Source organism: Salvia splendens, chromosome 10 (assembly GCF_004379255.2).
Source record: "Salvia splendens isolate huo1 chromosome 10, SspV2, whole genome shotgun sequence".
Classification (NCBI taxonomy): domain Eukaryota; kingdom Viridiplantae; phylum Streptophyta; class Magnoliopsida; order Lamiales; family Lamiaceae; genus Salvia; species Salvia splendens.
Window position 1 is genome coordinate 2195417 of NC_056041.1, and position 22521 is coordinate 2217937.

Consider the following 22521-nt stretch of genomic DNA (forward strand, 5'->3'; position numbering starts at 1 on the left):
AAATGGGGCAACACTAGATGATGGGCGACTGGGATAAAGTTGACAGTGACCCACACGAGCCAGGGTTCAGGAACAAGGCAGGTGACTAGATTCAAGGAAGGAGAGAGATGTCGATTTAAGGTATATGGGCCGCATGCTACAAATTCGAGAAGAATTATATACTACGCGAAATAATTCAATTAATTATTGAAGTGATTAATCTAGCAAAATACACGCAGAAGCTATAGTTTCTAAAATATGTCCATAATTTGTATGAAAATAAATTCTTAATATCAACAAAAACGGATTAGAAACAATCAAGTGTTAAAATAAAAACAACAATAAGGTTTTAACTAATTCTATCTACAAGTTTTAAAATACTATTAAACAACAACCATTTAGAGCACCCGCAACGCGGGCCGCCCGCGTTCCGCGTTTCGTGCCGGCGGAACGGAACCGGCGCGCGACGCGTTGCGGAGGTGCGTTCCGTCTCCGTGTCGTTCCCAAGCCGTGCCGGGTGCCGACGGCACGACCCGCGGCACGGTCTGTGCCGCCACGCGCTTCGGCGATGTGGCTCGCCCTGCGTCGTGCGTGACGCGTGGGCGTCGTCACGCTGACGCAATAAATTCATTTTTTAAAAAAAATGAATTTTTAAAAAAATATTTTTTATTTATAAATATTGTTTTTTATATTTAAAAACAATTTTTACAAATAAATGAATACTAGAAATTCGTATTAGCCCATATATATTTGATGGGCTTGCGAATTTATGATACTCATTCTTGGTTGTCTCTCTTTTATAGAGACATCCTTGAATGTTTCATGTTCCACTTTCGATGTGGGACAAACTCATTCTTGGTTGTCTCTATAAAATTGTATTTTAAATTATGTCATTTTTTATTTTTTTAGGATTTTAATTATGTCTTTTTCTATTTTTTTGAATTTTAAGTTGTAATGTTATTTTAATTTTAATGAAGTGTGTTTGTTTTAATTGAATTGGGTTGGAAATAAAAATAAAAAATGAAATTGAATGAATAGTAATTTAAGGAACGGTCAAGGAACGGATGGTTGCAGGTTTCGTTCCTTAGTTAAGGAATAGAGTAAAAAGTACAGTGAGACCCGCAAATAGTAGTTTAAGGAACGATTTAGGAACGGTGGGGAAAGTGGATGGCCTTAAATCTATAAAAGCAAATAGTTATTTCACTTATTTGAAAACTATTAAAATCGCTTGATTGGATTAAGACAGTCCTATTAAAAATACACGGACCCACGTCCCTCAGAGATCCAAAACTCCCAGTCAAAAACAAGCATCCGATATTAAGTAATCAATTTTCCCATTTTCTTTTAACTCCCATTCTCCCAAAAAAAAGAGATCCACTTGTTTCTAGTTAACTAACCCACAGTTAACAAAAACCCCAACCGCGGTTAACCAAGCCCTATCCACAGTTAATCAAGCAGTATAAATAGAAACTTGGCATGCAAATCCATGGAAATCATGACAGCGCCACTCCAGAGACTGAGGTACACCTTCACTTCTCCCTCAACAAAATGATGATGATGATGATCAGCGATCCGCCGCGCACAAATCCGACCGTCCAAATCCCTAATTGGGATCCCTACCTCGACGATCCGAATCCGACGCCCCACATTCACTCTCCGGCCATCCACGCCGATGTCTCTCAATACGACGTCGCCCTAGCCGCGTTGCAGCGCTACCTCCCTTCCAACAAGGAGGATTTCGCCGCCGCCGATCCGGAAGACGACGATTTCGACATTCCGGTGGACGCGTACTCGTGCGACGAGTTCCGGATGTACGAGTTCAAGGTGAAGCGGTGCGCGAGGGCGCGGTCGCACGACTGGACGGAGTGCCCGTTCGCGCACCCCGGGGAGAAGGCGCGGCGGCGGGATCCTCGCGTACACCACTACTCCGGCAGCGCGTGCCCCGACTTCCGCAGGGGCGCGTGCAGGAGGGGTGACGCGTGCGAGCACGCGCACGGCGTGTTCGAGTGCTGGCTCCACCCCGCGCGCTACCGCACGCAGCCGTGCAAGGACGGGACGCACTGCCGCCGCCGCGTCTGCTTCTTCGCGCACATGCCGGAGCAGCTCAGGATCCTGCCGTACGCCGCCGACGAATCGCCGCGGTCTGCGCCGATCGGATCCTCTCCTCGGTACTCGCCGCCGTCGTCGCCGCCGCAATCGCCGATGAGTCAGCTCACCGAGTCGATTCGCGGTATGCAGATCAATAATAAGATGAAATCAGGGCTCGGGAGGGGAATGGGGATGAATTTGGGGATGGGAATGAGCATGAGCCCGCCGTCTTGGGGCGGCGGGTACGGGTCGCCTTGCAGCCCGTCGAAGATCCGACCCGGGTTCCGGAGTCTTCCTGCAACTCCTATCCGGGCTATGGCCCGTCCCGGGATAAACGCGTTTGATCTGTGGGAGAGTTCGTGCGAGGAGGAGCCGGCGATGGAGCGGGTCGAATCGGGTCGGGCCCTCCGCGAGAGGATCTATTCGAAGCTCGGTCAAGAGAACTCGTTGAATCGGGTCGGGCATGGAGATTCCGCGGGTTCAGTGCCTGATATCGGGTGGGTTTCGGAGCTGTGCAAGTGAACATCGGTGTCGGGTCGGGTTATTATTCGGGTCGTGCAGCCTTTATCGTATTATGGGTCTAAGTTTTCCGGCTGTAAATATGCTTTTTTCTGACTCATTGAATGTGAATATGGGTTTTTGGGTCGGGTCGACTGAATAGGGTTAAGTGTTGATTAAGATGTTTATTTTGTGGTTAATTAGGATTTATTTGGTTTTTAGGTGGCTGAAGTGATATATGGGGGAAATTGCAATCGCAAATTTTGTAATTTTGTATATACAAATTTGAGGTTTTCTATGGAGGCTGTCGATTATTTTGGATACTTCAAAATTCAAATATTTCTTATAAGATCGTTGAAAAATTCAATATGCACTGTATATCATAGTGTTGTAGGAGTAGAAGGCTTCTAGATTTAATGTACGAGTTTGTTGCTTAAAATAATGATAATGTTTTGGATGAAATTTTATTTTTTTAGAGAGTTTAAAAATGGATAGTGTAATTTATAATTCTAGATTATGATAATTGGGATGAGATACTTCTTCCAATTAATTGAGGCGAGAAGAGTAAAGTGTGTCGCAAAATAACAAAAAATCCATTAATAGGTCGATCTATATATATAGTATTAATGTACATGTTATTTAGGCAGGGGTTATACAAATTGCATATATAAACAATCAATCGCCTGTAGATCATTGAAATGAATAATAGAATCATACTACTAGTAGAATTGTTAACATTGTTGCAACTTGCAATGGAAAGCTAAGACACAAAATATTTTCTATTTGGATCGAAACCAAACCCCCACAAATAATTATAAAAAAATAGTGGCGTTGTACTACTACTCATTGATAATTATTATGAAGAACATATCTAAGCTGGACTAAGTAATATACTTTATACTTTAGTGTTATTGAAGATTAGACAGCGACGTGGACTCGAACCAATAAATATTTGGAAACAAATCTCGATCTTATCCTTTGACTAAATAACTCCTAATTAAAGAAAAGGTACTTAATTGTCAATAAATATATAGTAGTTATAATAAAGTACTACTCCATTAATTAAATCGTCACGTCTTGCATATAGGTTTACGGTGTTACCGCTTCACTTTTTTCTTTTATAGGTGTAATGTCGTTATAGTCTATAGTTTGCTAATATCAATTCATAAGAAAATTAAAAGAAATGAAAAAAGCCTAATTGGTTACACGTTTTACCTCTTATTAATAAATTGATAATTTCAATTATTATAGGAGTGGTTATTAGTTATAGCATTATAGGAGTAGATAGAGAATTAGAAAACTTATTGATTTTCTTTTAATTTAAAATATAAGATAAAATATAAATGCGAAAGATTTTAATTTCAAAATTTACTACTACTATAATTTTTAGAAGCTTAAATTTTAGATTTTTAAAAGGAAAAAATTCTGGTGGGCACACACTTACCTTTTTTTTTTTACTGTTTTTTCATCGCCACCATCTACTCTGATCTCTTCCACAATGATTGCGCGCACGCACGGGATAGTAGCTCTTTTTTAATTACTATACTATAGTACTAATTTATCGTTTGAAAACCATGTTTAAAATGCCATGACAAATATTTTAATTGGTGCCAATTTCATGTCTATCCTAAGGGTATCCACTATGGGACAGCCGCGTCTATAGCCCCGTCGGGACGATCCCGGGGCTATCTATAGTGGGGAGCACGTCCGCCCCAAGGCGGACGACATTTCCTGGGTGGACGATCATCCGGCGTCTTCGGGGCGAGGAAGCGCCGGTCCGGGCAGACGCGGCGAATAGGCACGCCGGCTATAGTGGGGCGGTACCCGGCGCGCCGGTCCAGAGGCGAAAATAATTATTTTTTTTAATTCACCTATAAATACACCACATTCCATTCATTATTTTCACACCATTCCAACTCTTCATCACTCAAACTTTCCCTCACTAGAATTTGTGGACTGAAATGGACAATTTGTGGAATGACGCGTGAAATTCTCTGATTCAAGAGGTGCAACACCAGGCCACCCAGGAGAATGCGGCGCGCTTGGCGGAGGAGGCGGAGGCCGCGATCCCTCGTGCAATTACTCATCAGCGGACCATCCAACGAGACCACCTCGGTGCGCACCAGTGTCTAATGGCTGATTACTCTGTGGATAACCCCCGTTATCCACCCGAGATTTTCCGCCGGCGATTCAGAATGTCGCAACGGCTCTTCAACCATATAGCGATGAATTTGGCGGAGCGTTACCGGTGCTTCATCCTCCGGCGTGATTGCGCTGGCTGGATCGGGCTGTCTACGCATCAGAAATGCACCGCTGCAATCCGGTAGCTTGCCTACGCCGGACCAACCAATATGTTCGATGAATACCTATAGATGGGTGAGACGACTAGCCTAACGGTGCTTAGGCAGTTTTGTAAAGGGATCCGGGAAATTTTCGGTGGGGAGTTCCTACGGAAGCCCGCCCCTGATGAGTGTCAGAGACTGCTGGATATGCACGGTTCGATCCACGAGTTCCCAGGAATGTTAGGAAGCATCGATTGCATGCATTGGGAATGGAGGAACTGCCCTGTGGCCTGGAAAGGCCAGTTCACAACTGGATTCAAAAGCAAACATCCATCAATGATTCTGGAAGCCGTTGCTGACTACAGTTTGCGGATCTGGGATGCGTATTTCGGTGTGGCAGGTTCGAACAACGACATTAATGTTCTTCAGTCATCGCCGCTCTTCAATGATGAGTGTCGGGGGGAGGGTCCAGAAATCAGCTTCGTAGCCAACGGCACGCAGTATAGTAGGGGGTACTATTTGGCAGATGTGATATATCCGCGGTGGCCCGTATTCATCAAGACAATTCGCCAACCAGTTGGACCGAAGAAACAATATCTTGCGCGTAAACAAAAGGGTGCTAGGAAGGATGTTGAGCGGGCTTCTGGTGTCCTCCAATCGCGATGGGCCATTATACGGTGCCCGACACGAGTTTGGCACGAAGATGATGTCGTGAATATTATGTTAGCATGTATCATATTGCATAATATGATAATAGAAGATGAAGGATTTGCGGCAGAGCGCTGAGCACCGGAAGAGGGCGCAAGTACAAGTCATGGTGTTGCCTCCGCGCCGATCCTGATGGGCGTACCACGGAGCAATGAATATTTGATCCAACATTTTACTGATATGCGCAGGACCACAACACATAACACATTCCACGCCGATTTGATTGAAGAAGTTTGGGCACGTAGGAGAGACGGCGCAGTGTGAACACCTTTGTGATTTGCACTAGATTAAATTTTCGTTGTATAATTTTTCCTGTACTATAATACGACAAAAATTTAGTGTTTAATTTTAATTTCTTCACGTATAGCCGTTTTCTTCTAATTACGTATAGTCCGATAAATTTAATTATAATTGAATTAACATAAATGAAAAAAAGATTGGGGCTATTGAAAGTGTCCACCATAGTGGCGGAAACAAATTTTTGGGGCTGTGAACAAAAAAATTGAGACTATGGACAAAAAAGGAAGCGAGGCTATTGAGGTGTCCGCCTTATAGTGGACACTCTAAGCCCCACTTAAGATAATACAAAAATAAATACTACTAGTACTACTATTAAACAAAAACAAAAGATGTGATCGCCACCGGTTTTTCATGAAAAAGGCGAGTATTTTGAATACCAACTTCCCTTAAAAAGGGGGAAACGCTATTAAATTTTTTTAAAAGGAAAGTAGGTTTTTTCTATTTAATGAGAGTTAATCTTATGCGTTACTATTTACTCCCAGTTAGTGACACAGAAAATCACCTTAAAAGCAGCACCATTTTACACTCATCTATTTAGAGGGCTGTTTTTTTTTTAAATGTGTGTAAAAACTCTTTATTTTAGGGCTTTATTGCCCCAATATTACTATACTATAATGAAAAGTTGCTTTCTTAATTAAAATGAGCAACAACATTTATGTGATAGAATATTTTATACCCAAAATCCAAATTTGAATTTTGGACCTTTAGTTAAGAATGTATGAATCTCTTTATCTCAATCACAGCCCATACTATTGAATCCCTATGCACATAAATAAATCTAGCTCAAAAATAAAATATAAACACACTTTTAAATGCGACAAAAAAATAGTATACTATGAAAATCTCATCCCGTTCCAAGGAAGATGACCCATTCCTTATGCGACACGAGATTTTATACAATTTTATTTTGTGTGTTATGTGAAAAGAATAAAGTAAGAGATAGTGGATAAAGTAGAGATAAAAGAATTTTCATAATGAATTATCTTGAGTGATAAATTAAAAAGAAAAGTGGATCATCTTTTATGGGGGAGATGAGAGTACTTAATTTGAATTGTCAAATAATTTAACTTAAGTATTGCATAGTAAGTAGTCCATTGTTTGATACTACTACAGTACTCCTAATATATTTTTTATACTCTCTCCTCCCGCACTACTCGCACTTATTTCCTTTTTTAGGCGTCCCAAATTACTTACACTCTTTCTATTTTTAGTAAAATAATTCACCTACAGCCGTCATTTTTTACTTTCCTATACACCCATTCCTTAATCTCCGAGCCGAAAAGGAAATGAGCGAGTAGCCCGAGACGGAGGGAGTACTATTCTAATAGACCATGATTTGGGCCTACAGCAGTCACCTCCACTGATCCTATCTCTCTTGGTTTTCTTTCCTCAAAATAGACATTCTTGATGGTATCAAGAAATTTAAATTTGTTCACGATTACCCATCTATTAAAAAATATGATCATCCACGCATAATGTATTATTGATACTTTTCAACTAAATTATAGTATTATTTTATATATACATAAATGACGTCATTTAACTTATTAATGGTGGTGTCTACATAATTTTTTGAATTTCATCTCATATTCAATTTCACCTAAATTTTTTGCAATAGGATAATTAACAATAAATTCAAAATTTCATGAATTTTCTTGCTAATTTTTAAAATTGCAAACAAAACAGAATATGGCCAAATTTTATAGTTTGTGTTGGTAAATTTGCCCATTAAATGTGATCAATTTTTGTTTTCTTGAATAATTTTTTAGGTCGCATTTCGATTTCATGGTTATCAATTTTAAAAAGGGGCTGTTATAATTTTCAATCTTTTCTCAATCCCAATAAAGTAAAGAAGAGAGTAATAATATAATTAGGCCCATAGCCGCCGTCTCCTGTTTAATGTTTACATATCTAGCTATTTAGCTTCAGTGGGCGGACATCCCACTAGGACATCCACTAGTACATCCCAAAAATACCTCCTGCCACGTCACTAGGACTTCCCATCCCACTGCCAAGTCACTAGGACATCCCCTCCTATGTCCGCCCTTCCCACTAGGACATCCCGCAATAAAAAAAATCATACATTCACAAATAAAACAATTTACATTTACGGAAATAAAATTTGACCGAGAATACGAACGGGAAAAATTAACAACTTCATCGGAAAAAACATACATGATTCGAAAAAAAAAATTACATACTAATAAAAAAAACTTCATACATTATCACGTCAACCCCTCCGAGTCCAAACCTCTTCGATGATATCCTGCTGAAGTCGAACATGGGCATCTGTTTGCCGCATGTCGGCAAATGCACGCAGCCGCGCGACCTCTCCATGAGGTACCCCCATATTCACATTCGCGGTGGTCACGCCGTGACTTGGACCTGCACTCGTATCATCTTCATTGGTCCACTGAGTCAGTTCCGCAGCTTCATTTTCGACAATCATGTTGTGCATTATGATACATGCGTACATGATATCGCCGATGTTGGGAATATACCACTGCCGTGCAGGACCCTTCACAACCGCCCACCGACTCTGGAGCACACCAAATGCCCGCTCCACATCCTTGCGCGCTGCTTCCTGACGGCTCGCAAAGTATGTCTTCTTTTGTCCGAGCGGATGCTTGATTGACTTCACAAAGACGAGCCAGTTTGGGTATATTTCATCCGCCAAATAGTACCCCATATTATGCTGGTTGCCGTTGGCGACGAAACTGATGGCGGGACCAACGCCATTGCACTGAGCGTTGAACAGGGGCGACGACTGGAGAACGTTGATGTCGTTGTTGGACCCGGCGACTCCAAAATAAGCATGCCATATCCACAGCCGGTAGTCAGCTACAGCTTCAAGGATCATCGTGGGATGCTTGGCTTTGAAGCCGGTAGTGTACATCCCCTTCCAGGCGGCGGGGCAGTTCTTCCACTGCCAATGCATACAATCTATGCTGCCCAACATCCCAGGGAACCCGTGCACCGACCCATGCATATCTATCAGCATCTGGCAGTCTTCGGGGCTCGGACTCCGAAGATACCGCTCCCCGAATATCGCTCTCACGCCCGCGCAAAAATTCTGCAGACACTCGACGGCTGTCGACTCGCCAATGTGGAGGTACTCGTCGAACATGTCGGCCGCGCCTCCATACGCTAGTTGTCTGATTGCGACAGTGCACTTCTGCAAGGGCGTGAGTCCGGGTTTGCTAGCTGCATCATCTCTGATCCTAAAATACAGGTATCTTCTCTCTAAAGCACCCACGATGTGCAGAAACAGCGGACGATGCATCCTAAAGCGTCGCCGGAATAAGGCTTCCCCAAAACGCGGTTGCGGAGCGAAGTAGTCCGCATACAACCGAATATGTGCAGCAATGTGGTCACGGGGTACTTGAGTTCGACGATGGATCGGCCGAGGTACCGCCGCCTGCTGCCGCCGCTGCAACCTCTGTTGTAGCAGCCTCTCTATCGCACCTTCAACAGCGACCTCCAACTCATTCTCGCTATCACTTTCACTAGACATTCTAGATATACTTGAAATTAGAGATGTAGAGAGAGAAACTTGTTAACACAAGTGGTGCGAATGAAATAAAATTCAACGAGCCGTATATATAGAGTTTTAAAAAAAAAATTTAAAAAACGGGACGTCCGACCGGACGTCCGACTGGACGCCACAATGGCGGACGTCCGCCCGCCCGTCGCCGGGACGTCCGAGGACACCCGACGTCCTCACGGGACGTCCGTATCCGACCCTAAACGCCACAATGGCGGACGTCCCGGTCGCCCGTCGCGACGTCCGACCGGATGTCCGACCGGACGTCCGCCATTGGATATGCTCTTAGCAACGACACAGCGTTTTCAATTGGATAAACTACTGACCCTTGTTTTAAGCGATAAAGTCACATGAAATAATAAATTATAAAGATAATCTAGTTAATTTAATTACCTTATTTTGTTAAATTCTTTGTCCTGCCTTACTCCCTTGTGTCTTATTTACTGAAACTTTTTTCCGACACAGTTAAAAAAATAGTAGTGCTTAATTAGTTAAACATAAATAAAATAAAGATAGAATAAATTAGAAAATTTAGTAATAGAAAGAAAAAATGTTGATTTTTACCAAAAAAATAAAATAACTTGTTTACCTTTACCTTTGTCGTTTGGACATCTCAAAAAATAACAACAAATGGTGGGAATACTATTTAGTTGGTTTTGAGTGGGGATACAACAAGTGTATCCTCAGTTCCTCACACACATTTATATATGTAATTTTGGATTGATTTGAGAATGTCGTAGAACTTTATTTTCTTTTGAGGGTGAATTTATGTGTGTGAACGACTGATTCTTTGTAAAATTATTGATTTCGATCTGCAAAACATTACTTTTTTCGCGAGATAAAAAAGATACTACTCCCTCCGTCCCATAAAGATTGTCTCACATTGACCGGACACGAGTTTTAAGAAATGTAATGTAAAGTGAGTTGAAAAAATTAATGGAATGTGGGTCCTACTTTTATATATTAGTTTTATAATAAAATGTGAGAAGGGAATGAGTTGGTGGAATATGAGGTCCACTATAAAAAATGGTAAAAAGTGAATTGGACCAAATTTTGTGGGACGGACGAAAATGAGACAATTTTTATGGGACGGAGGGAGTAATACTAAGCCCAAAGTCAATGACAAAATAGTGGCAGTAATTTATTGTCACAGTTGATAACCAATTTAATACTGAAAATTCAGCACCACCTAAAAACTAAGTGGGGTCTCCAAGCATGTTTTGGCCTCCATAATTGTATCCAAAGTGTTTTAGGTTTTCTATTTGACTTGAGTGATTAAGTTTCTAGAAAATAATAAAATAGTAAAATAATATCATCACTAGTTAGGCCATTTTGAACACCAAGAAAATTAGTATTGATATTGGGCCCAATGCATTTTAAGTTTACAAGCCCAAATTGATTGTATTGTTACGAGATTGCTATAAAAGCAAAAAAGAATACACAAATTGAACATGACTTTTTGTTTGTGAAAACGATTTATTAATAATATCCTCAACTTGTTCAATAGCATAAAATCATTGGTTAAGTTCATCAGAAATGAAATAAATTGAAGTGGTTTAGTGGTTACATTACATGTGTGTAAACATCTTTAATTTAAAATAAGTAAACTATATATATGACAGAAAATGAGAATTTGATGTGAATTCAAATGGTCAAGTGAATAGGAAAAAGAAATAAGGAATTCCATACAAAATCTAAAGTCATAAATAAAGAAAACTATACAGTTTTCTTTCCAAAAAAAGAAATGCACAAGGAAATTTGTTCTGAAAATATGGACACAGCAGCTGAAGAAGCTACGACTCTCCATTATACAGCAAGTATATTACAGTTTCTCAGGATTTAGGAGTTCAAATCTGCAAGCCACAGCCACAAAATAACAATAGTCAAGAAATTAAAATTTAACAGAAATCAAGCAGAAAAACCGACATAAACAGAAGCTGTAGAAGGAGGGAGCTCAAAAGCAGATTGTTGAATATATAGATTGGGTTTGAAGTTTGATAGATAAACAAGATAGTACTAATCACAGTAATAGAATTGACCATGGTAAGCATAGGTTAGAAAATGACCTCCTTAAAGGGCCATCTCTCTCTGCAATTCGGCCAGCTCATCATCATCGTCTTCAACCTTCCTCGCCGGTTGCCTTCCTCCTGCAGGCACTCGAACAGGTGCAGCAGGAGCTGTTGTTGCGGGTTGCAAGAGCTGTTCTTCCAGCTCAGCTCCTTCGAGTTCTTCGAGCTCTGCCTCCAGTTCATCCTAGTGGAAGGAAAAGGTTAAGAAATGCTCACTTGGAACAAACAAATTATCAGAAACTACAGCGTACCTCATCAAAATCAGCAGCTGCACCCATAGGCGTTGACAAAGCTTCTTGAATTTGTTTCATGTTTTCAGTCTGCTCATTGATTTCATCCATTGTCTTGTCCACGTCATCAATATTGCTACACCAGAAGAATTCAGTAGAAAATATGAGGAAACATAATCCACATCTCAATGTAACACAGGCATCACGTGAAAATGTGCACTGATATATAACATGAATCTGTTTCCTCAGCATGCATATAACAAACCACTTTTTCTCCTCGTCCAAACATGAATATACGTGCATTATACAGAAATATAGTAATATGTTTACATGTCCACTGTAAAGTTTAGTAAGACAACGCAAAATCACTATTTAGATAACCAAATTTTTTAAGAGCTCAAAACTTTACATTTGCCAGTTCATAATCAATTCTACATATTTTTAGCAATATATGCATCAGCATAACTTACGTTGCCTTCTGCATAGCCTTCATTGCAGCTGCTCCTGTTCTCAAAGCATCTACAGTTTCTGTGGTAGCTTTCGCTCCCTCTAGCATTATCATCTAGAAACAAAAAACAGGCACAAGTTCAGAAAGGCCACGTAAGATGGACCGTTGAAGGTAAGCAGCATCAATGATACATGAAGATCACCTGATCATGAATTCGCAACTGGAAGTTTCCGAGCTGTTCAATTTGTTGTTCATAAAGCCTTTTTCTCTTCAAACATTGTATTGCAGCTACAAACAGATTGGCAGATGAACTTCATTATTAAGGTATTATTATTTCAGTTTAATAAATTCAATTAACAAGGTTACAAGCACAAATCCCAACAAACCACACCATACTGCTTGACGACAAATATCTGAAAGGAAATTGCTTGTTCGAAGAAAGGAAAACAAAACCGATCGCTCTACTAGACCATAATCTATATAGGTTTCAACATTAGTCCTAAGAAATTTATGATGAGCGATAACGATAAAATAAAGAAGTTATTTTCTACTGAATTTCCAAGAAACACTTAAAAACTCGAGCTCAATGATTTGCATCAAAAGTTACTACCAAACCATACCCCTTTTATTTTTAGCTCGAGTGAATTCCTTGGCCCTTTCAACTTCAGCGGCAGCCTTCTTCAAGAGAACTTTCTCTTTTTTCTCCAGCATCTCAAGAGTCTGCACACAATTCAGCTTTCAACGAATATACAGAACAAAATATGATAACATCAATACACAAGTCTTGGAAAAGGTTTAACGGAGCATAATCCGATAAATACACAACATATAGTACTAAAGAATATAGAATATGAAACATAAGCGTAAGATAGGTCTTCCATTCAGTCATCACTTATCGACATCACCTAAACCACATAGAATGAACCAAGAAAGGAGTCGTAAGACAAATAATCTAGCTCCAAGATATTTGTAATTAAGATGTGTGAAGCACGCGATAATGCAATCTTGATCACCAAAAGCTACACATACTGATTGAAATATAATTTCACATAGCATGTTCTCATTGTTCTGGTATTCTGTTTACATGCCAATCTAAAATAAACAACTAAATATCATCAAAACTGAAAATTGGCGAAATACTCAATATAACCATACTCTGATATTCAATACAAATGCCAAAGCTATCATATTCTAAACATTTACTGACACAAAAAAATTGAAAACAGAAAAAGAAGAAAAAATTCCCATACAATCCAGAGATAGACAGATCATGTTTCTACAATAACTCTAAATTGAAAAATAAACAACATAACCATAAACACACCGAAATATGCAAATCGCAAACCGTACCTCATTTAACTTATCTAACGTTGCCAGAGCATTCGTTTCTTGCTTAGGCTTTCCAAAAATTCTAGTAAACATCGTCGACGATTTATTGCCAGCTGGAGAAATATGGAACAGAACTGAATCTTTAAACCCTGCAACAAAATCAAATGCTCCATCAATTTGATCGGCAATTGTTAATCGTATGCTTCAAAATCCAACGAATTAACCTGTGAAACATCTTTAATTATAGACATCACTGACCTGCGGATTCAACCGATGTGGAAATCAACCAGGATTACTTCTTGGAAAATTAAAAGAACAATTTTTTATAAACAAGAAAAATATTGTAGGAACTTGATGGAAATCTTTGATTGGAAGAAACCCCACCCCCTTTTGCAATCTGATCGAGGTCCGGGACTAATGTGACGGGCTGTGATTTTATGATTGTGACAGACCAATTGAATCAGGAGCCAGATAATATTATGGGCCGTTTGCGTTGTGGTCCTTGAAGTCAAATCATATTCTAATTTGGTCTGTCAATAAGTCGATATAAATTAATAGACTTTTTTTTGCAATTAATAGTAAGACGAAAATTAGTACGTGAACTCATGTAACTCATACAAAATGTATCACTTTTGTTACGTATTAGTACAAAAAGTTTGAAGTTGACCTAAATTATACAAAAAGTTTCTTTTGTGTTCAATTTCGTACATTTCGTTATATTTATTTAACCGATGTTAACTTTTTACTTATATGATGTACAAACCATGAAACAATTATAAAAACTTTTGTACCAATATAAAACAATCATAAAACTTTTTGTACTAACATGAAACAATAATGAAACATTTTGTACTTCACATAGATAAATAGTTAACATCTTTTAAACACATATAAAGGAATGTACTAAATTGAAACACGAAATAAACTCTTTGTATAATTTATGTCAACTTCAAACTTTTTGTACAAATATGAAACAAACGTGATACAATTTGCATGGGTTATGTATTTACCCTCACAGTGTTTATCTCCAATAGAAAAATTTGATGATTATTAATATAATATCGTCTTTGATAGAATAAAGTTTTTGTTTGCAAGTATATGATCTTTCGAGTTCTCTAGTAATTGTTTTTCAAACAATATATTTTTCTTCAAAATCATTTAATGCCCAACATTTTGTTAGAAACTTGAATGTAATTTTTAAAAAGAAATAATTTTTTTACTAAAACAATATAAAATTTATATAATCATAAAAAATTTATTCGTAAGTTCTTACTACTTAATATGCTCTTAATTATACAATATATTATTAATTTGGACCCCCAAATTAAGTATACTATTACTACAGATTTATGAACTTTGATAACAAATTTTCACAAATAATTCTATAGAATCATGTCAAATTTCAAATTTTGCATTAGTAATTGATAGTATTCCGTATAGAAATGAAAATAACCACTACTGTAAATGGCGGATCCAGGAACAAATTATCGTGGGGTCGAACAAGATAGTAAATATTTATTTAAAATAATTGTTTAAATTAATTATTTTTATAAATATATTTTTTAATATAAATAATTCATGCGAGTATCGATATTCTTAAAACAACATACTCCACTTTCTTCGTCCCGTTATAAGCGAGACTCTTCTTTTGGATACAAAATTTAAGAAAAAGACGTTTATGGAGCTAACTGAAGAAAGAATAAAATATGATCTTAGATAAAACAAAGATGCAAATAAATAATAAAGTAAGAGAGAACAATTATGTTATATTACGTATTTTGACAAAAAAAAATGACATACACATAGCATAATTTTTCTGTAACATACCAAATTTTTAAAGATTTAAAAAATTGAATATGAATAATAAGGTTGAAAATTTAAATTATAAAACTAAGAGTAGAAGAAATTAAGAAATATTTACTTTATATAAGTAGGTGGTTAATTTAGATAAATTGATTTTGATATACTGTAAAAAAATATTACTACTACTACTATTTAACATTAATTGATAAGATGAGAAAGTATTTTTAATGGACTTCTAAGAATTAATTCAAATAAAGAAAATATTTCAAAGCCCATTTTACAATTAGATAACATATTTAAGATATTTAATCTTTTAAACTTAGTTAAATTTATTGATGCCGGTTTATTCTATTTCACGAGTGAATATAGGGATGAGAAAACAATAATGACATCGCCAATATCATTCCTCTTTCTCTTCGAAAACAAAAACCGCGGAAGGACTCTTCCCCTCCAACTCCTTCGTTCTCGACGACAGTCTACCTATCCGGCTGCCTCACTTCCTTCCTTTCTCTCTGATCAGTCTCCTCATCATCTCACACAGCGTGAGGACGTGAGGTGGGGGCGGAGACGTGAACGCCGTAGGGTCGGAGGCTGAAGAAAGTAGCTTTCCGGTGCACTCCGTGGCAGGTGGTGGGGTCGGCCGACCCCGCCCGACCCCACCTGGATCCGCCAGTCTGTAATCAAATGCAGGTTGAGAGATAAAAATCACAAACATCTAGTATAATACTCCCTCTGTCCACGAAAAATAGAGCTATTCCATTTTTATCCCTCGTTTTAGAAAAATGATAATAAATAGTTAAAGTGGATAGAAAGAAAAGTAAGAGAAAAAATAATATAGAGAAGTCTCTTGTCTATATTATTCTCTCTCTTACTTTTCTTTCTCTCCACTTTAACTATTTATTATCATTTTTTCAAAACGAGGGATAAAAATGGAATAGCCCTATTTTTCGTGGACGGAGGGAGTATTGTTTATTCATTCAAGATATTATTCCTAATCCCATGTGATGTGTCTACAAAAATTAAATCAATAGTAGCACTATTTAGAAAAAAAAGAAGTAAAAATAGAGCAATCAATAAAAAAAAATTATTTAATTGAAATTTTTATCAAGAAAAAAAAATCTCAAATTTTATGTATTTTTAGAGTTTGAAACAAAATTACAAAATCTTAGAAAAAATTTCTCAAACTTTAAGTATTTAGTTTTTTTTAAAAAAGCCAAGAGGAAACATAAAAATATTGTAAACTAAACCATAAAAAAATTCTTCTTCGGAAAATATATTACTCCTTCAGTATAAATTCACACCTCATCAAATTTCTTTATCCATTCCTTTTCAAATTTCACTGAGCCGGTGGCCGGTGCTGTCACTTTGTCGATTCGCAAATTAGTTCAATCGATCAGTTCAATACACAGATCTCATCGAATTGAAGAATTCGATCTGTATATATCGTATTCCAGCAGATCCAGCCATGGATTTCATGAAGGTTTTTGATCAAACTGTCCGTGAAATGTATGTGGTTTCATTTCTCGATATTACTACGATTCAAGTATTTAGTAAACTTATACTGTAGAAGGATGCATCAGTCAATTTGTTTGCGTTCTAATGCAGAAAGAGGGAGGTGAATCTGAAGGTGTTGAAGGTTCCAGAGATGGAACAAAAGGTAACGCTAATAGTTCAAGTGATTTCCGCCGTTTCCTGAGCTAAATTTCGTTGGTTAACTGTGTTTTAGGATGTGTAAGTATCGGATCAGTTAATTAAATTGGTAAATTCAGCTGATTTAGTTGATTGAATAGCTGATCAATTAATTATTGAGGCCATCCACAATGGGGCGCCCTAAGGCGCGCCCTAAAGCCCGCCCTATGCACCGCCACGTCAGCATTTTATTCTCTTGCCTTTCCACCTGCAGTGGGGCGCCCTAAGCATTTTACTACTGTTTTGTTATTTAATTTAAATGTTTTCAAATATATAAATGCAAACTTATTAAAAAACACAACGATTAACTAAAAGAACGACAAAAAATTCATTGATTTTAAAAAAAAGTTACACGAGTTAGAAATTAAAAAAAATGACTATCCTATAAAATCCCCAACTTCCGGCTCAACTCATCGCTCAACCTCTGGAGGCGCTCGGCTTGGGCCGATGTCCGGATCGTACTGTGTGTTGGCGTCGAACGACCGATATTCGCCAGGTTGTGTACCCGGCCACCGTGCGCCATCTTCAAACATCTGGCTACTAGGACTTGAGTATCCACCAGAATCCATTTATAGCGTAATTTGAGAGTTTAAAAGTTAATCGAAAAGTTACAAATGAAAAGTGAAGTTGGGGTATATATAAAACAACATTTTCGAATTAAAAAAAAAACTAAAACTCGCGCCATCGTCCGCGTCGCCCACAGTGGGCGGACGATGACGCGGATGATGCCCTATCGTCCGCGGACTAAGCGTCTGGCGCGGACGCATCGTCCGTCGTTTGCGGTGCCACAGGGGCGGACGATAGCGCGCCCGATGCATCGGGCGCGCTATCGTCCGCCCCATTGTGGATGGCCTGATGTTTTAAGCTGCTAGAAAGTAGAAACTGAATGAGTGAGCGGTATTTCTCTAGGACATAGTTAATCACCTAAAAATTGTGCTGCTCGATTGAATGCTGAGAAAGGGAGGACTCTTTTGGTAATCTGATACTAAATAATTTATTAATTCGTTTCACGCTATTATTAGATCATTAGTTTTAAGGGGGCTCAAAACATATTGGATATTAAAATTAGTTCATTCTTCAGATATATTGAGGTTATTCTGATGATATCTTAAGCAGGATTTGTTAGTGTTAACAGTTTTCCCCCTAAAATTTATGTTGCTTGGTTGATGCTGTTGTTTTGTTATAAAATCGAAGTACTAGTTTTTTATTTGGTTGGTGAATGTGGTGTCAAGAGCTGAATACTGACAAAGCAAATAATGTATCAAATAATGTACAATTTCATGCTATTTTTTTGGACCATGTATAAATTGTAATTCTAAGGGGCCTAATAATTAGTCTAGCACATATATTTGGATATTATGAGTTTCTTCAGATGATCTTCACTTGCAAAATGTGCCTTTAAATTAACCAGTTTTCCATTCCATTAAAGAACTCCTTGCTCACCTGAAAACATCGGCATTCATCATTACAATTTGAATTTCAGTACAATCATTTATACGTGTAGGGTCAAGTTAATACCATATTAAAATTAAAAACTATTGAACCTGCATCCTTTTGCTGCCAATCACTAGTGATTTCTTAAAATCAGGAGTCATGGATTCTTATTGACTTGCCCTTTTATTTTAGGTTCTGGATGCTACAGACGATGAACCTTGGGGTCCTCATGGCACAGTGTTGGCGGAAATAGCACAAGCAACAAAAAAATTGTACTTTCTACTATTTCCATTCACAAAATTTACAGAAGTTGGCTATTTTTATTCTATGCTTTAAATTTCCTCACCCATTTGCTTTCATTCCTCTCATCTGTTGGCACGTTGTGCAGCACCGAATGTCAGATGGTAATGAATGTCCTATGGGCAAGATTGGCCGAGACCGGCAAGAATTGGCGTTTGGTCTACAAGGTACCAACATCAAATTCTGTCCAGGCCAAAATGAATAAGCATCTTATATTTGCTCTTTTCTTTTACTTTGTTCTGTGTACTTTTTCACTTCCTACTTATTTCCTTTGAAATATATTGAGGATTAACTTCTTAATTTTCATGTGCTAGTCGTTGACCGTTATAGAGTATCTGGTGGGACATGGATCCGAGCGTGCTGTTGATGACATAATTGAACATACTTTTAAGATATCTGTATGTATCTTCAGCTCAGTATTGACCAACTCTTGTGCACATACCAAAACATCTAGAAGGCTATTGGCTGATAGATGTTTTAAGTTGTATCTCTATATGATTCTTTTCTTCCTCACTTTGTTTTATGTTCCAGTCTCTGGCCAGTTTTGAGTATGTGGAGCCAAGTGGAAAGGATGTCGGGATCAGCGTGAGAAAAAAAGCAGAAACTATTGTGGCTCTTCTGAACAATAAGGACAAAATGCAGGAAGTTAGGAATAAAGCTGCTGCAAATCGTGATAAGTAAGTTTATGATTGAGGTCTAATTTCTTGTTTTATTGCATCTACGTTGTTTTCCCAATGCTGTTGTTTTTTGGTGATGCATGAACTTTTTCATTGCTTGCTAGGTATGTTGGACTTTCGTCATCCGGAATAACATTCAAATCCGGTACAGCGTCATTCAGCTCTAGCTCTAATAGTGATCGATATGGAGGTTTTGGTAACACAAAAGACAAAGAATCATTTAATGTTGGTTATAAGGAGGAGGAATACGGTGAAGATAAATATGACACAATTACTAATTCGAAAAAAAAGTCATCTCGTAATGGCAGGTTTGTGTTGTTTATATATAGCTGTGCAAGTTATCTCACACTTCTTTTTTTTCTTATGGTTTTCAACATCTAAACAATATCATAGCTTTTCTTGTTTTTAAGTAACCTACAAATGATTCTGCCATTATTTATTATCACTAGTGCATGATCTATGTGAAATATTATGTTTGTCTTAATATATGGATTGTTAGCTGATGTATTTTTGCCCCTTTTGCACATTTTAACCAATTTACAACTCTGCCAAAATAGTTTTTTAAATGTCTGATTCCTGGAGAATGCAAGTTTTTTCAATAACTTTTCAATTGATTGTTATATTTGCATTTTCCCTCTTCAGTTAAAGGATATTAAAATTGATATACCCAGAGATGATATATTTTGGCACAAACTCCTTCAGATATTGAGTTTTGGACTTTGGATAGCTTTAAGTTTGAAATTTAGTCACTGCTCTTTTTGCTTGAATGTTTTACAGCACGGCTCAAGCCAGCAAGCCAGATGAATATGTTTCAGCTTCTTCACAAAATACATCTTCAAACACACATGATGAAGATTTTGATCCCAGAGGAACTGCTGGTGCTAGTAAGTAATATTGCTTTAAGCCCGTCTCCGGATGAGAGTTTTGATAATGGAGGTTGATCCTGTTTTATTGGAAATAATGCTTCTGCTCCATTTTGACTTGATCATGAAACTGAACGTATATATTTGCTCACTCGCTAGCCTCTAGAATTCTGATACTAAACGTAGTTAATTGGATATATTTACTGCTTCAGATTGAATATATCACTAAGATACTAAGCTAACTTAGTCAGAACTTTAGATGGTAAGAACACATTGATTAAAAGGTCAGCCCGGTTTTTATCACCATTTTGGTGGGACAGCTCATCTGACCTCTTAGATGAGATGAAATAACTCAGTCGCTTACAATGAAACTTATTACGTGTAAATATTACCACTTCTATAATTTAAATAAAATTCTCGTTGGTTGTCCGATTTTAATATTTTTGTAAAGGATTAAACATAATATAGAAAGATATTTCTAATTTAATTAAATTATATGAAGTAGACATAAAATTAATTGCAATAACAATATACTACTATGATTTTATCAATCACAGAGTAGCGAATGTAATTGGTAAGGTGTGACAGAAGACTTAGTACATGGACTGGATAGGTATTTCTGTTCACACGCCGGCACTTGTAACTTCTCAGTGCTACTGTTGTTTGAACCCCTGAGTGTTTCCTCTCTCACTGCTTAGTTTCTATGAGGGAGGTCTGAAACTTCATTTGACTATGCATGACTTATTTTCGCCTGCCTTGAGAAAGTTATGCTGCTTCTTCTAGTACAGATATTACATGTAAGTCTATTATTTATAAGTGTTGTTTGCTGTTTAACAGAACCGTCTTCTGGAAGCCAACAAGTTGATCTTTTCGGGCAAGATCTTATTGGTGACTTCTTGGATGACCCGATATCTGTTCCAACAGATAAGTCTAATTCTTTAGACAATGATCCATCGAACGTTGATTTATTTGCTGATGCTGCTTTTGTATCAGCCACTCCTCAACCAGCTGCAGAGAAAAACCCTCAGGTAAAGCTATCATATCATTTCAGCATTTCAGCAAAGGGCAATGCGCCTTTATAATTTTGCTCAGGGTTCACTTGTCACAGTTTTACAAGGACTACACTATTTATTGGCATATTTCTAATCTTGAAAATGCTTAGAAATCGCCCCACACCTGATTAACCTTGTTCTGGGCCTTTCTGCAGTTTGATGTCGATCTATTTGCCTCTCAACCAACCCCTACCCCTGCTATTTCTGCACCAATGGATTTTTTCGCTGCTCCTGATCCAGCTTCCCATATTGACAGCGGAGCTTCAAGATCTGATGGAACAACGAGCAACATTTCTGATCCATTCGCTAATGTTCCAATGAACAATTTTGATGGCTCTGACCCTTTCGGTGTATTCTCCTCTCACACAGATCCTTCACCTGTTGTAGCTAACCAGAGTTCTTCTAGTCAAGGAAGCAATGGAAACACAAAGGGAGCTTCTCCTGAAACCCATGCTCCTCCACCGAAGAAAGAATTTCAAGTCAAATCTGGAATATGGGCAGATTCTCTGAGCCGTGGATTAATTGACCTAAATATAACTGCACGTAAGTACTACTTTATGACACAATTGAATTTAGAATTTCTATATCAAACTCCCGATAATATACTTGAACTGAGTGATGACCTTTTCACTCTTCACCTCTGGATTATGTTCCCCCAACTATCACATGGAGTAATATATATAGGCATATAGCTGTTTTTTTTCATACTCACGAATTAATTGAAAAATGCAGAATTTGGAAATTCATGTGATTAGTTATTGATGGTGATGTTTGTATTGCAGCTAAAAAGGTTAACCTAGCAGGTGTGGGCATCGTTGGTGGATCGACTGATCCATCACAAGAGAGAGACATGGGGGCTTTGCCTTCATTTTACATGGGCGGGGGACCTATGCTCGGTAAATCTGGGCCCACATCGACATCCACGAATGACGACTTCTTCTCAAGCCTAAGCAGCAGCCAACACAGCCAATTCGGAAGTTTCCAGAAATGAGTTATATTTCGTACTCAAAACTCCCTGCTATCTGTTTGCTACATTTTTCGCTTGAAGAATTTCATCAACTATAAGGTTTTTGGCAAGGGCGAAGCTTCATGGACGCGATAGTGCCCGATTTATAGTGTACTGGTTGCCCATATTGTTGTTGTGTGTTGCTACATGCTCTATTATAAAAATATAAGAGAAAACATATGCTGTATTTAGCAGAATTCTCTCTCTCTCTCTCTCAAACCA

The 22521-nt window shown here is 38.0% G+C and overlaps 3 protein-coding genes across 4 annotated transcripts; 2 read left to right on the forward strand and 1 right to left on the reverse strand.

Annotated features, from left to right (window-relative positions):
* Positions 1-1462: 1462 nt before the first annotated feature.
* LOC121753284 (zinc finger CCCH domain-containing protein 20-like) lies at positions 1463-2888 on the forward strand. Of its 2 annotated transcripts, XM_042148530.1 has the most exons (2): positions 1463-2234; positions 2265-2888. In XM_042148530.1, the coding sequence occupies exons 1-2, from the start codon at positions 1528-1530 to the stop codon at positions 2587-2589; spliced, it is 1032 nt and encodes a 343-aa protein (XP_042004464.1). In that variant the 5' UTR covers positions 1463-1527; the 3' UTR covers positions 2590-2888. The 2 variants fall into 2 exon arrangements, with proteins under 2 accessions (XP_042004464.1, XP_042004463.1); XM_042148529.1 differs by having other exon boundaries at positions 1463-2888.
* Positions 2889-11038: 8150 nt separating this feature from the next.
* Positions 11039-13892, reverse strand: LOC121750179 (vacuolar protein sorting-associated protein 32 homolog 2-like). The gene is made up of 8 exons (XM_042144659.1): positions 13734-13892; positions 13497-13624; positions 12767-12866; positions 12349-12434; positions 12169-12260; positions 11720-11834; positions 11466-11652; positions 11039-11252 (listed from the first exon to the last, which is right to left on the reverse strand). Exons 2-7 carry the CDS (start codon positions 13566-13568, stop codon positions 11470-11472), a joined length of 648 nt encoding a protein of 215 aa, XP_042000593.1. The 5' UTR covers positions 13569-13624; positions 13734-13892; the 3' UTR covers positions 11039-11252; positions 11466-11469.
* Positions 13893-16551: 2659 nt separating this feature from the next.
* On the forward strand, positions 16552-22496 carry LOC121750614 (clathrin interactor EPSIN 1-like). The gene is made up of 11 exons (XM_042145180.1): positions 16552-16784; positions 16884-16935; positions 18594-18673; positions 18790-18868; positions 19016-19099; positions 19233-19378; positions 19483-19686; positions 20156-20262; positions 21079-21269; positions 21449-21836; positions 22076-22496. Exons 1-11 carry the CDS (start codon positions 16744-16746, stop codon positions 22282-22284), a joined length of 1581 nt encoding a protein of 526 aa, XP_042001114.1. The 5' UTR covers positions 16552-16743; the 3' UTR covers positions 22285-22496.
* The last annotated feature ends 25 nt before the right edge of the window (positions 22497-22521 follow it).

Coding starts and splice junctions, on each gene's coding strand:
- LOC121753284 (XM_042148529.1), top strand. CDS start 1,528: ATGATGATGATGATGATCAGCGATCCGCCGCGCACAAATCCGACCGTC.
- LOC121750179 (XM_042144659.1), bottom strand. CDS start 13,568: ATGTTTACTAGAATTTTTGGAAAGCCTAAGCAAGAAACGAATGCTCTG. Junction 12,261..12,348: donor AGTTGCGAATTCATGATCAG/GTGATCTTCATG, acceptor TTTTGTTTCTAG/ATGATAATGCTAGAGGGAGC. Junction 11,653..11,719: donor CAGCTGCTGATTTTGATGAG/GTACGCTGTAGT, acceptor TCCTTCCACTAG/GATGAACTGGAGGCAGAGCT.
- LOC121750614 (XM_042145180.1), top strand. CDS start 16,744: ATGGATTTCATGAAGGTTTTTGATCAAACTGTCCGTGAAAT. Junction 16,785..16,883: donor GATCAAACTGTCCGTGAAAT/GTATGTGGTTTC, acceptor GTTCTAATGCAG/AAAGAGGGAGGTGAATCTGA. Junction 19,100..19,232: donor AACATACTTTTAAGATATCT/GTATGTATCTTC, acceptor TTTATGTTCCAG/TCTCTGGCCAGTTTTGAGTA.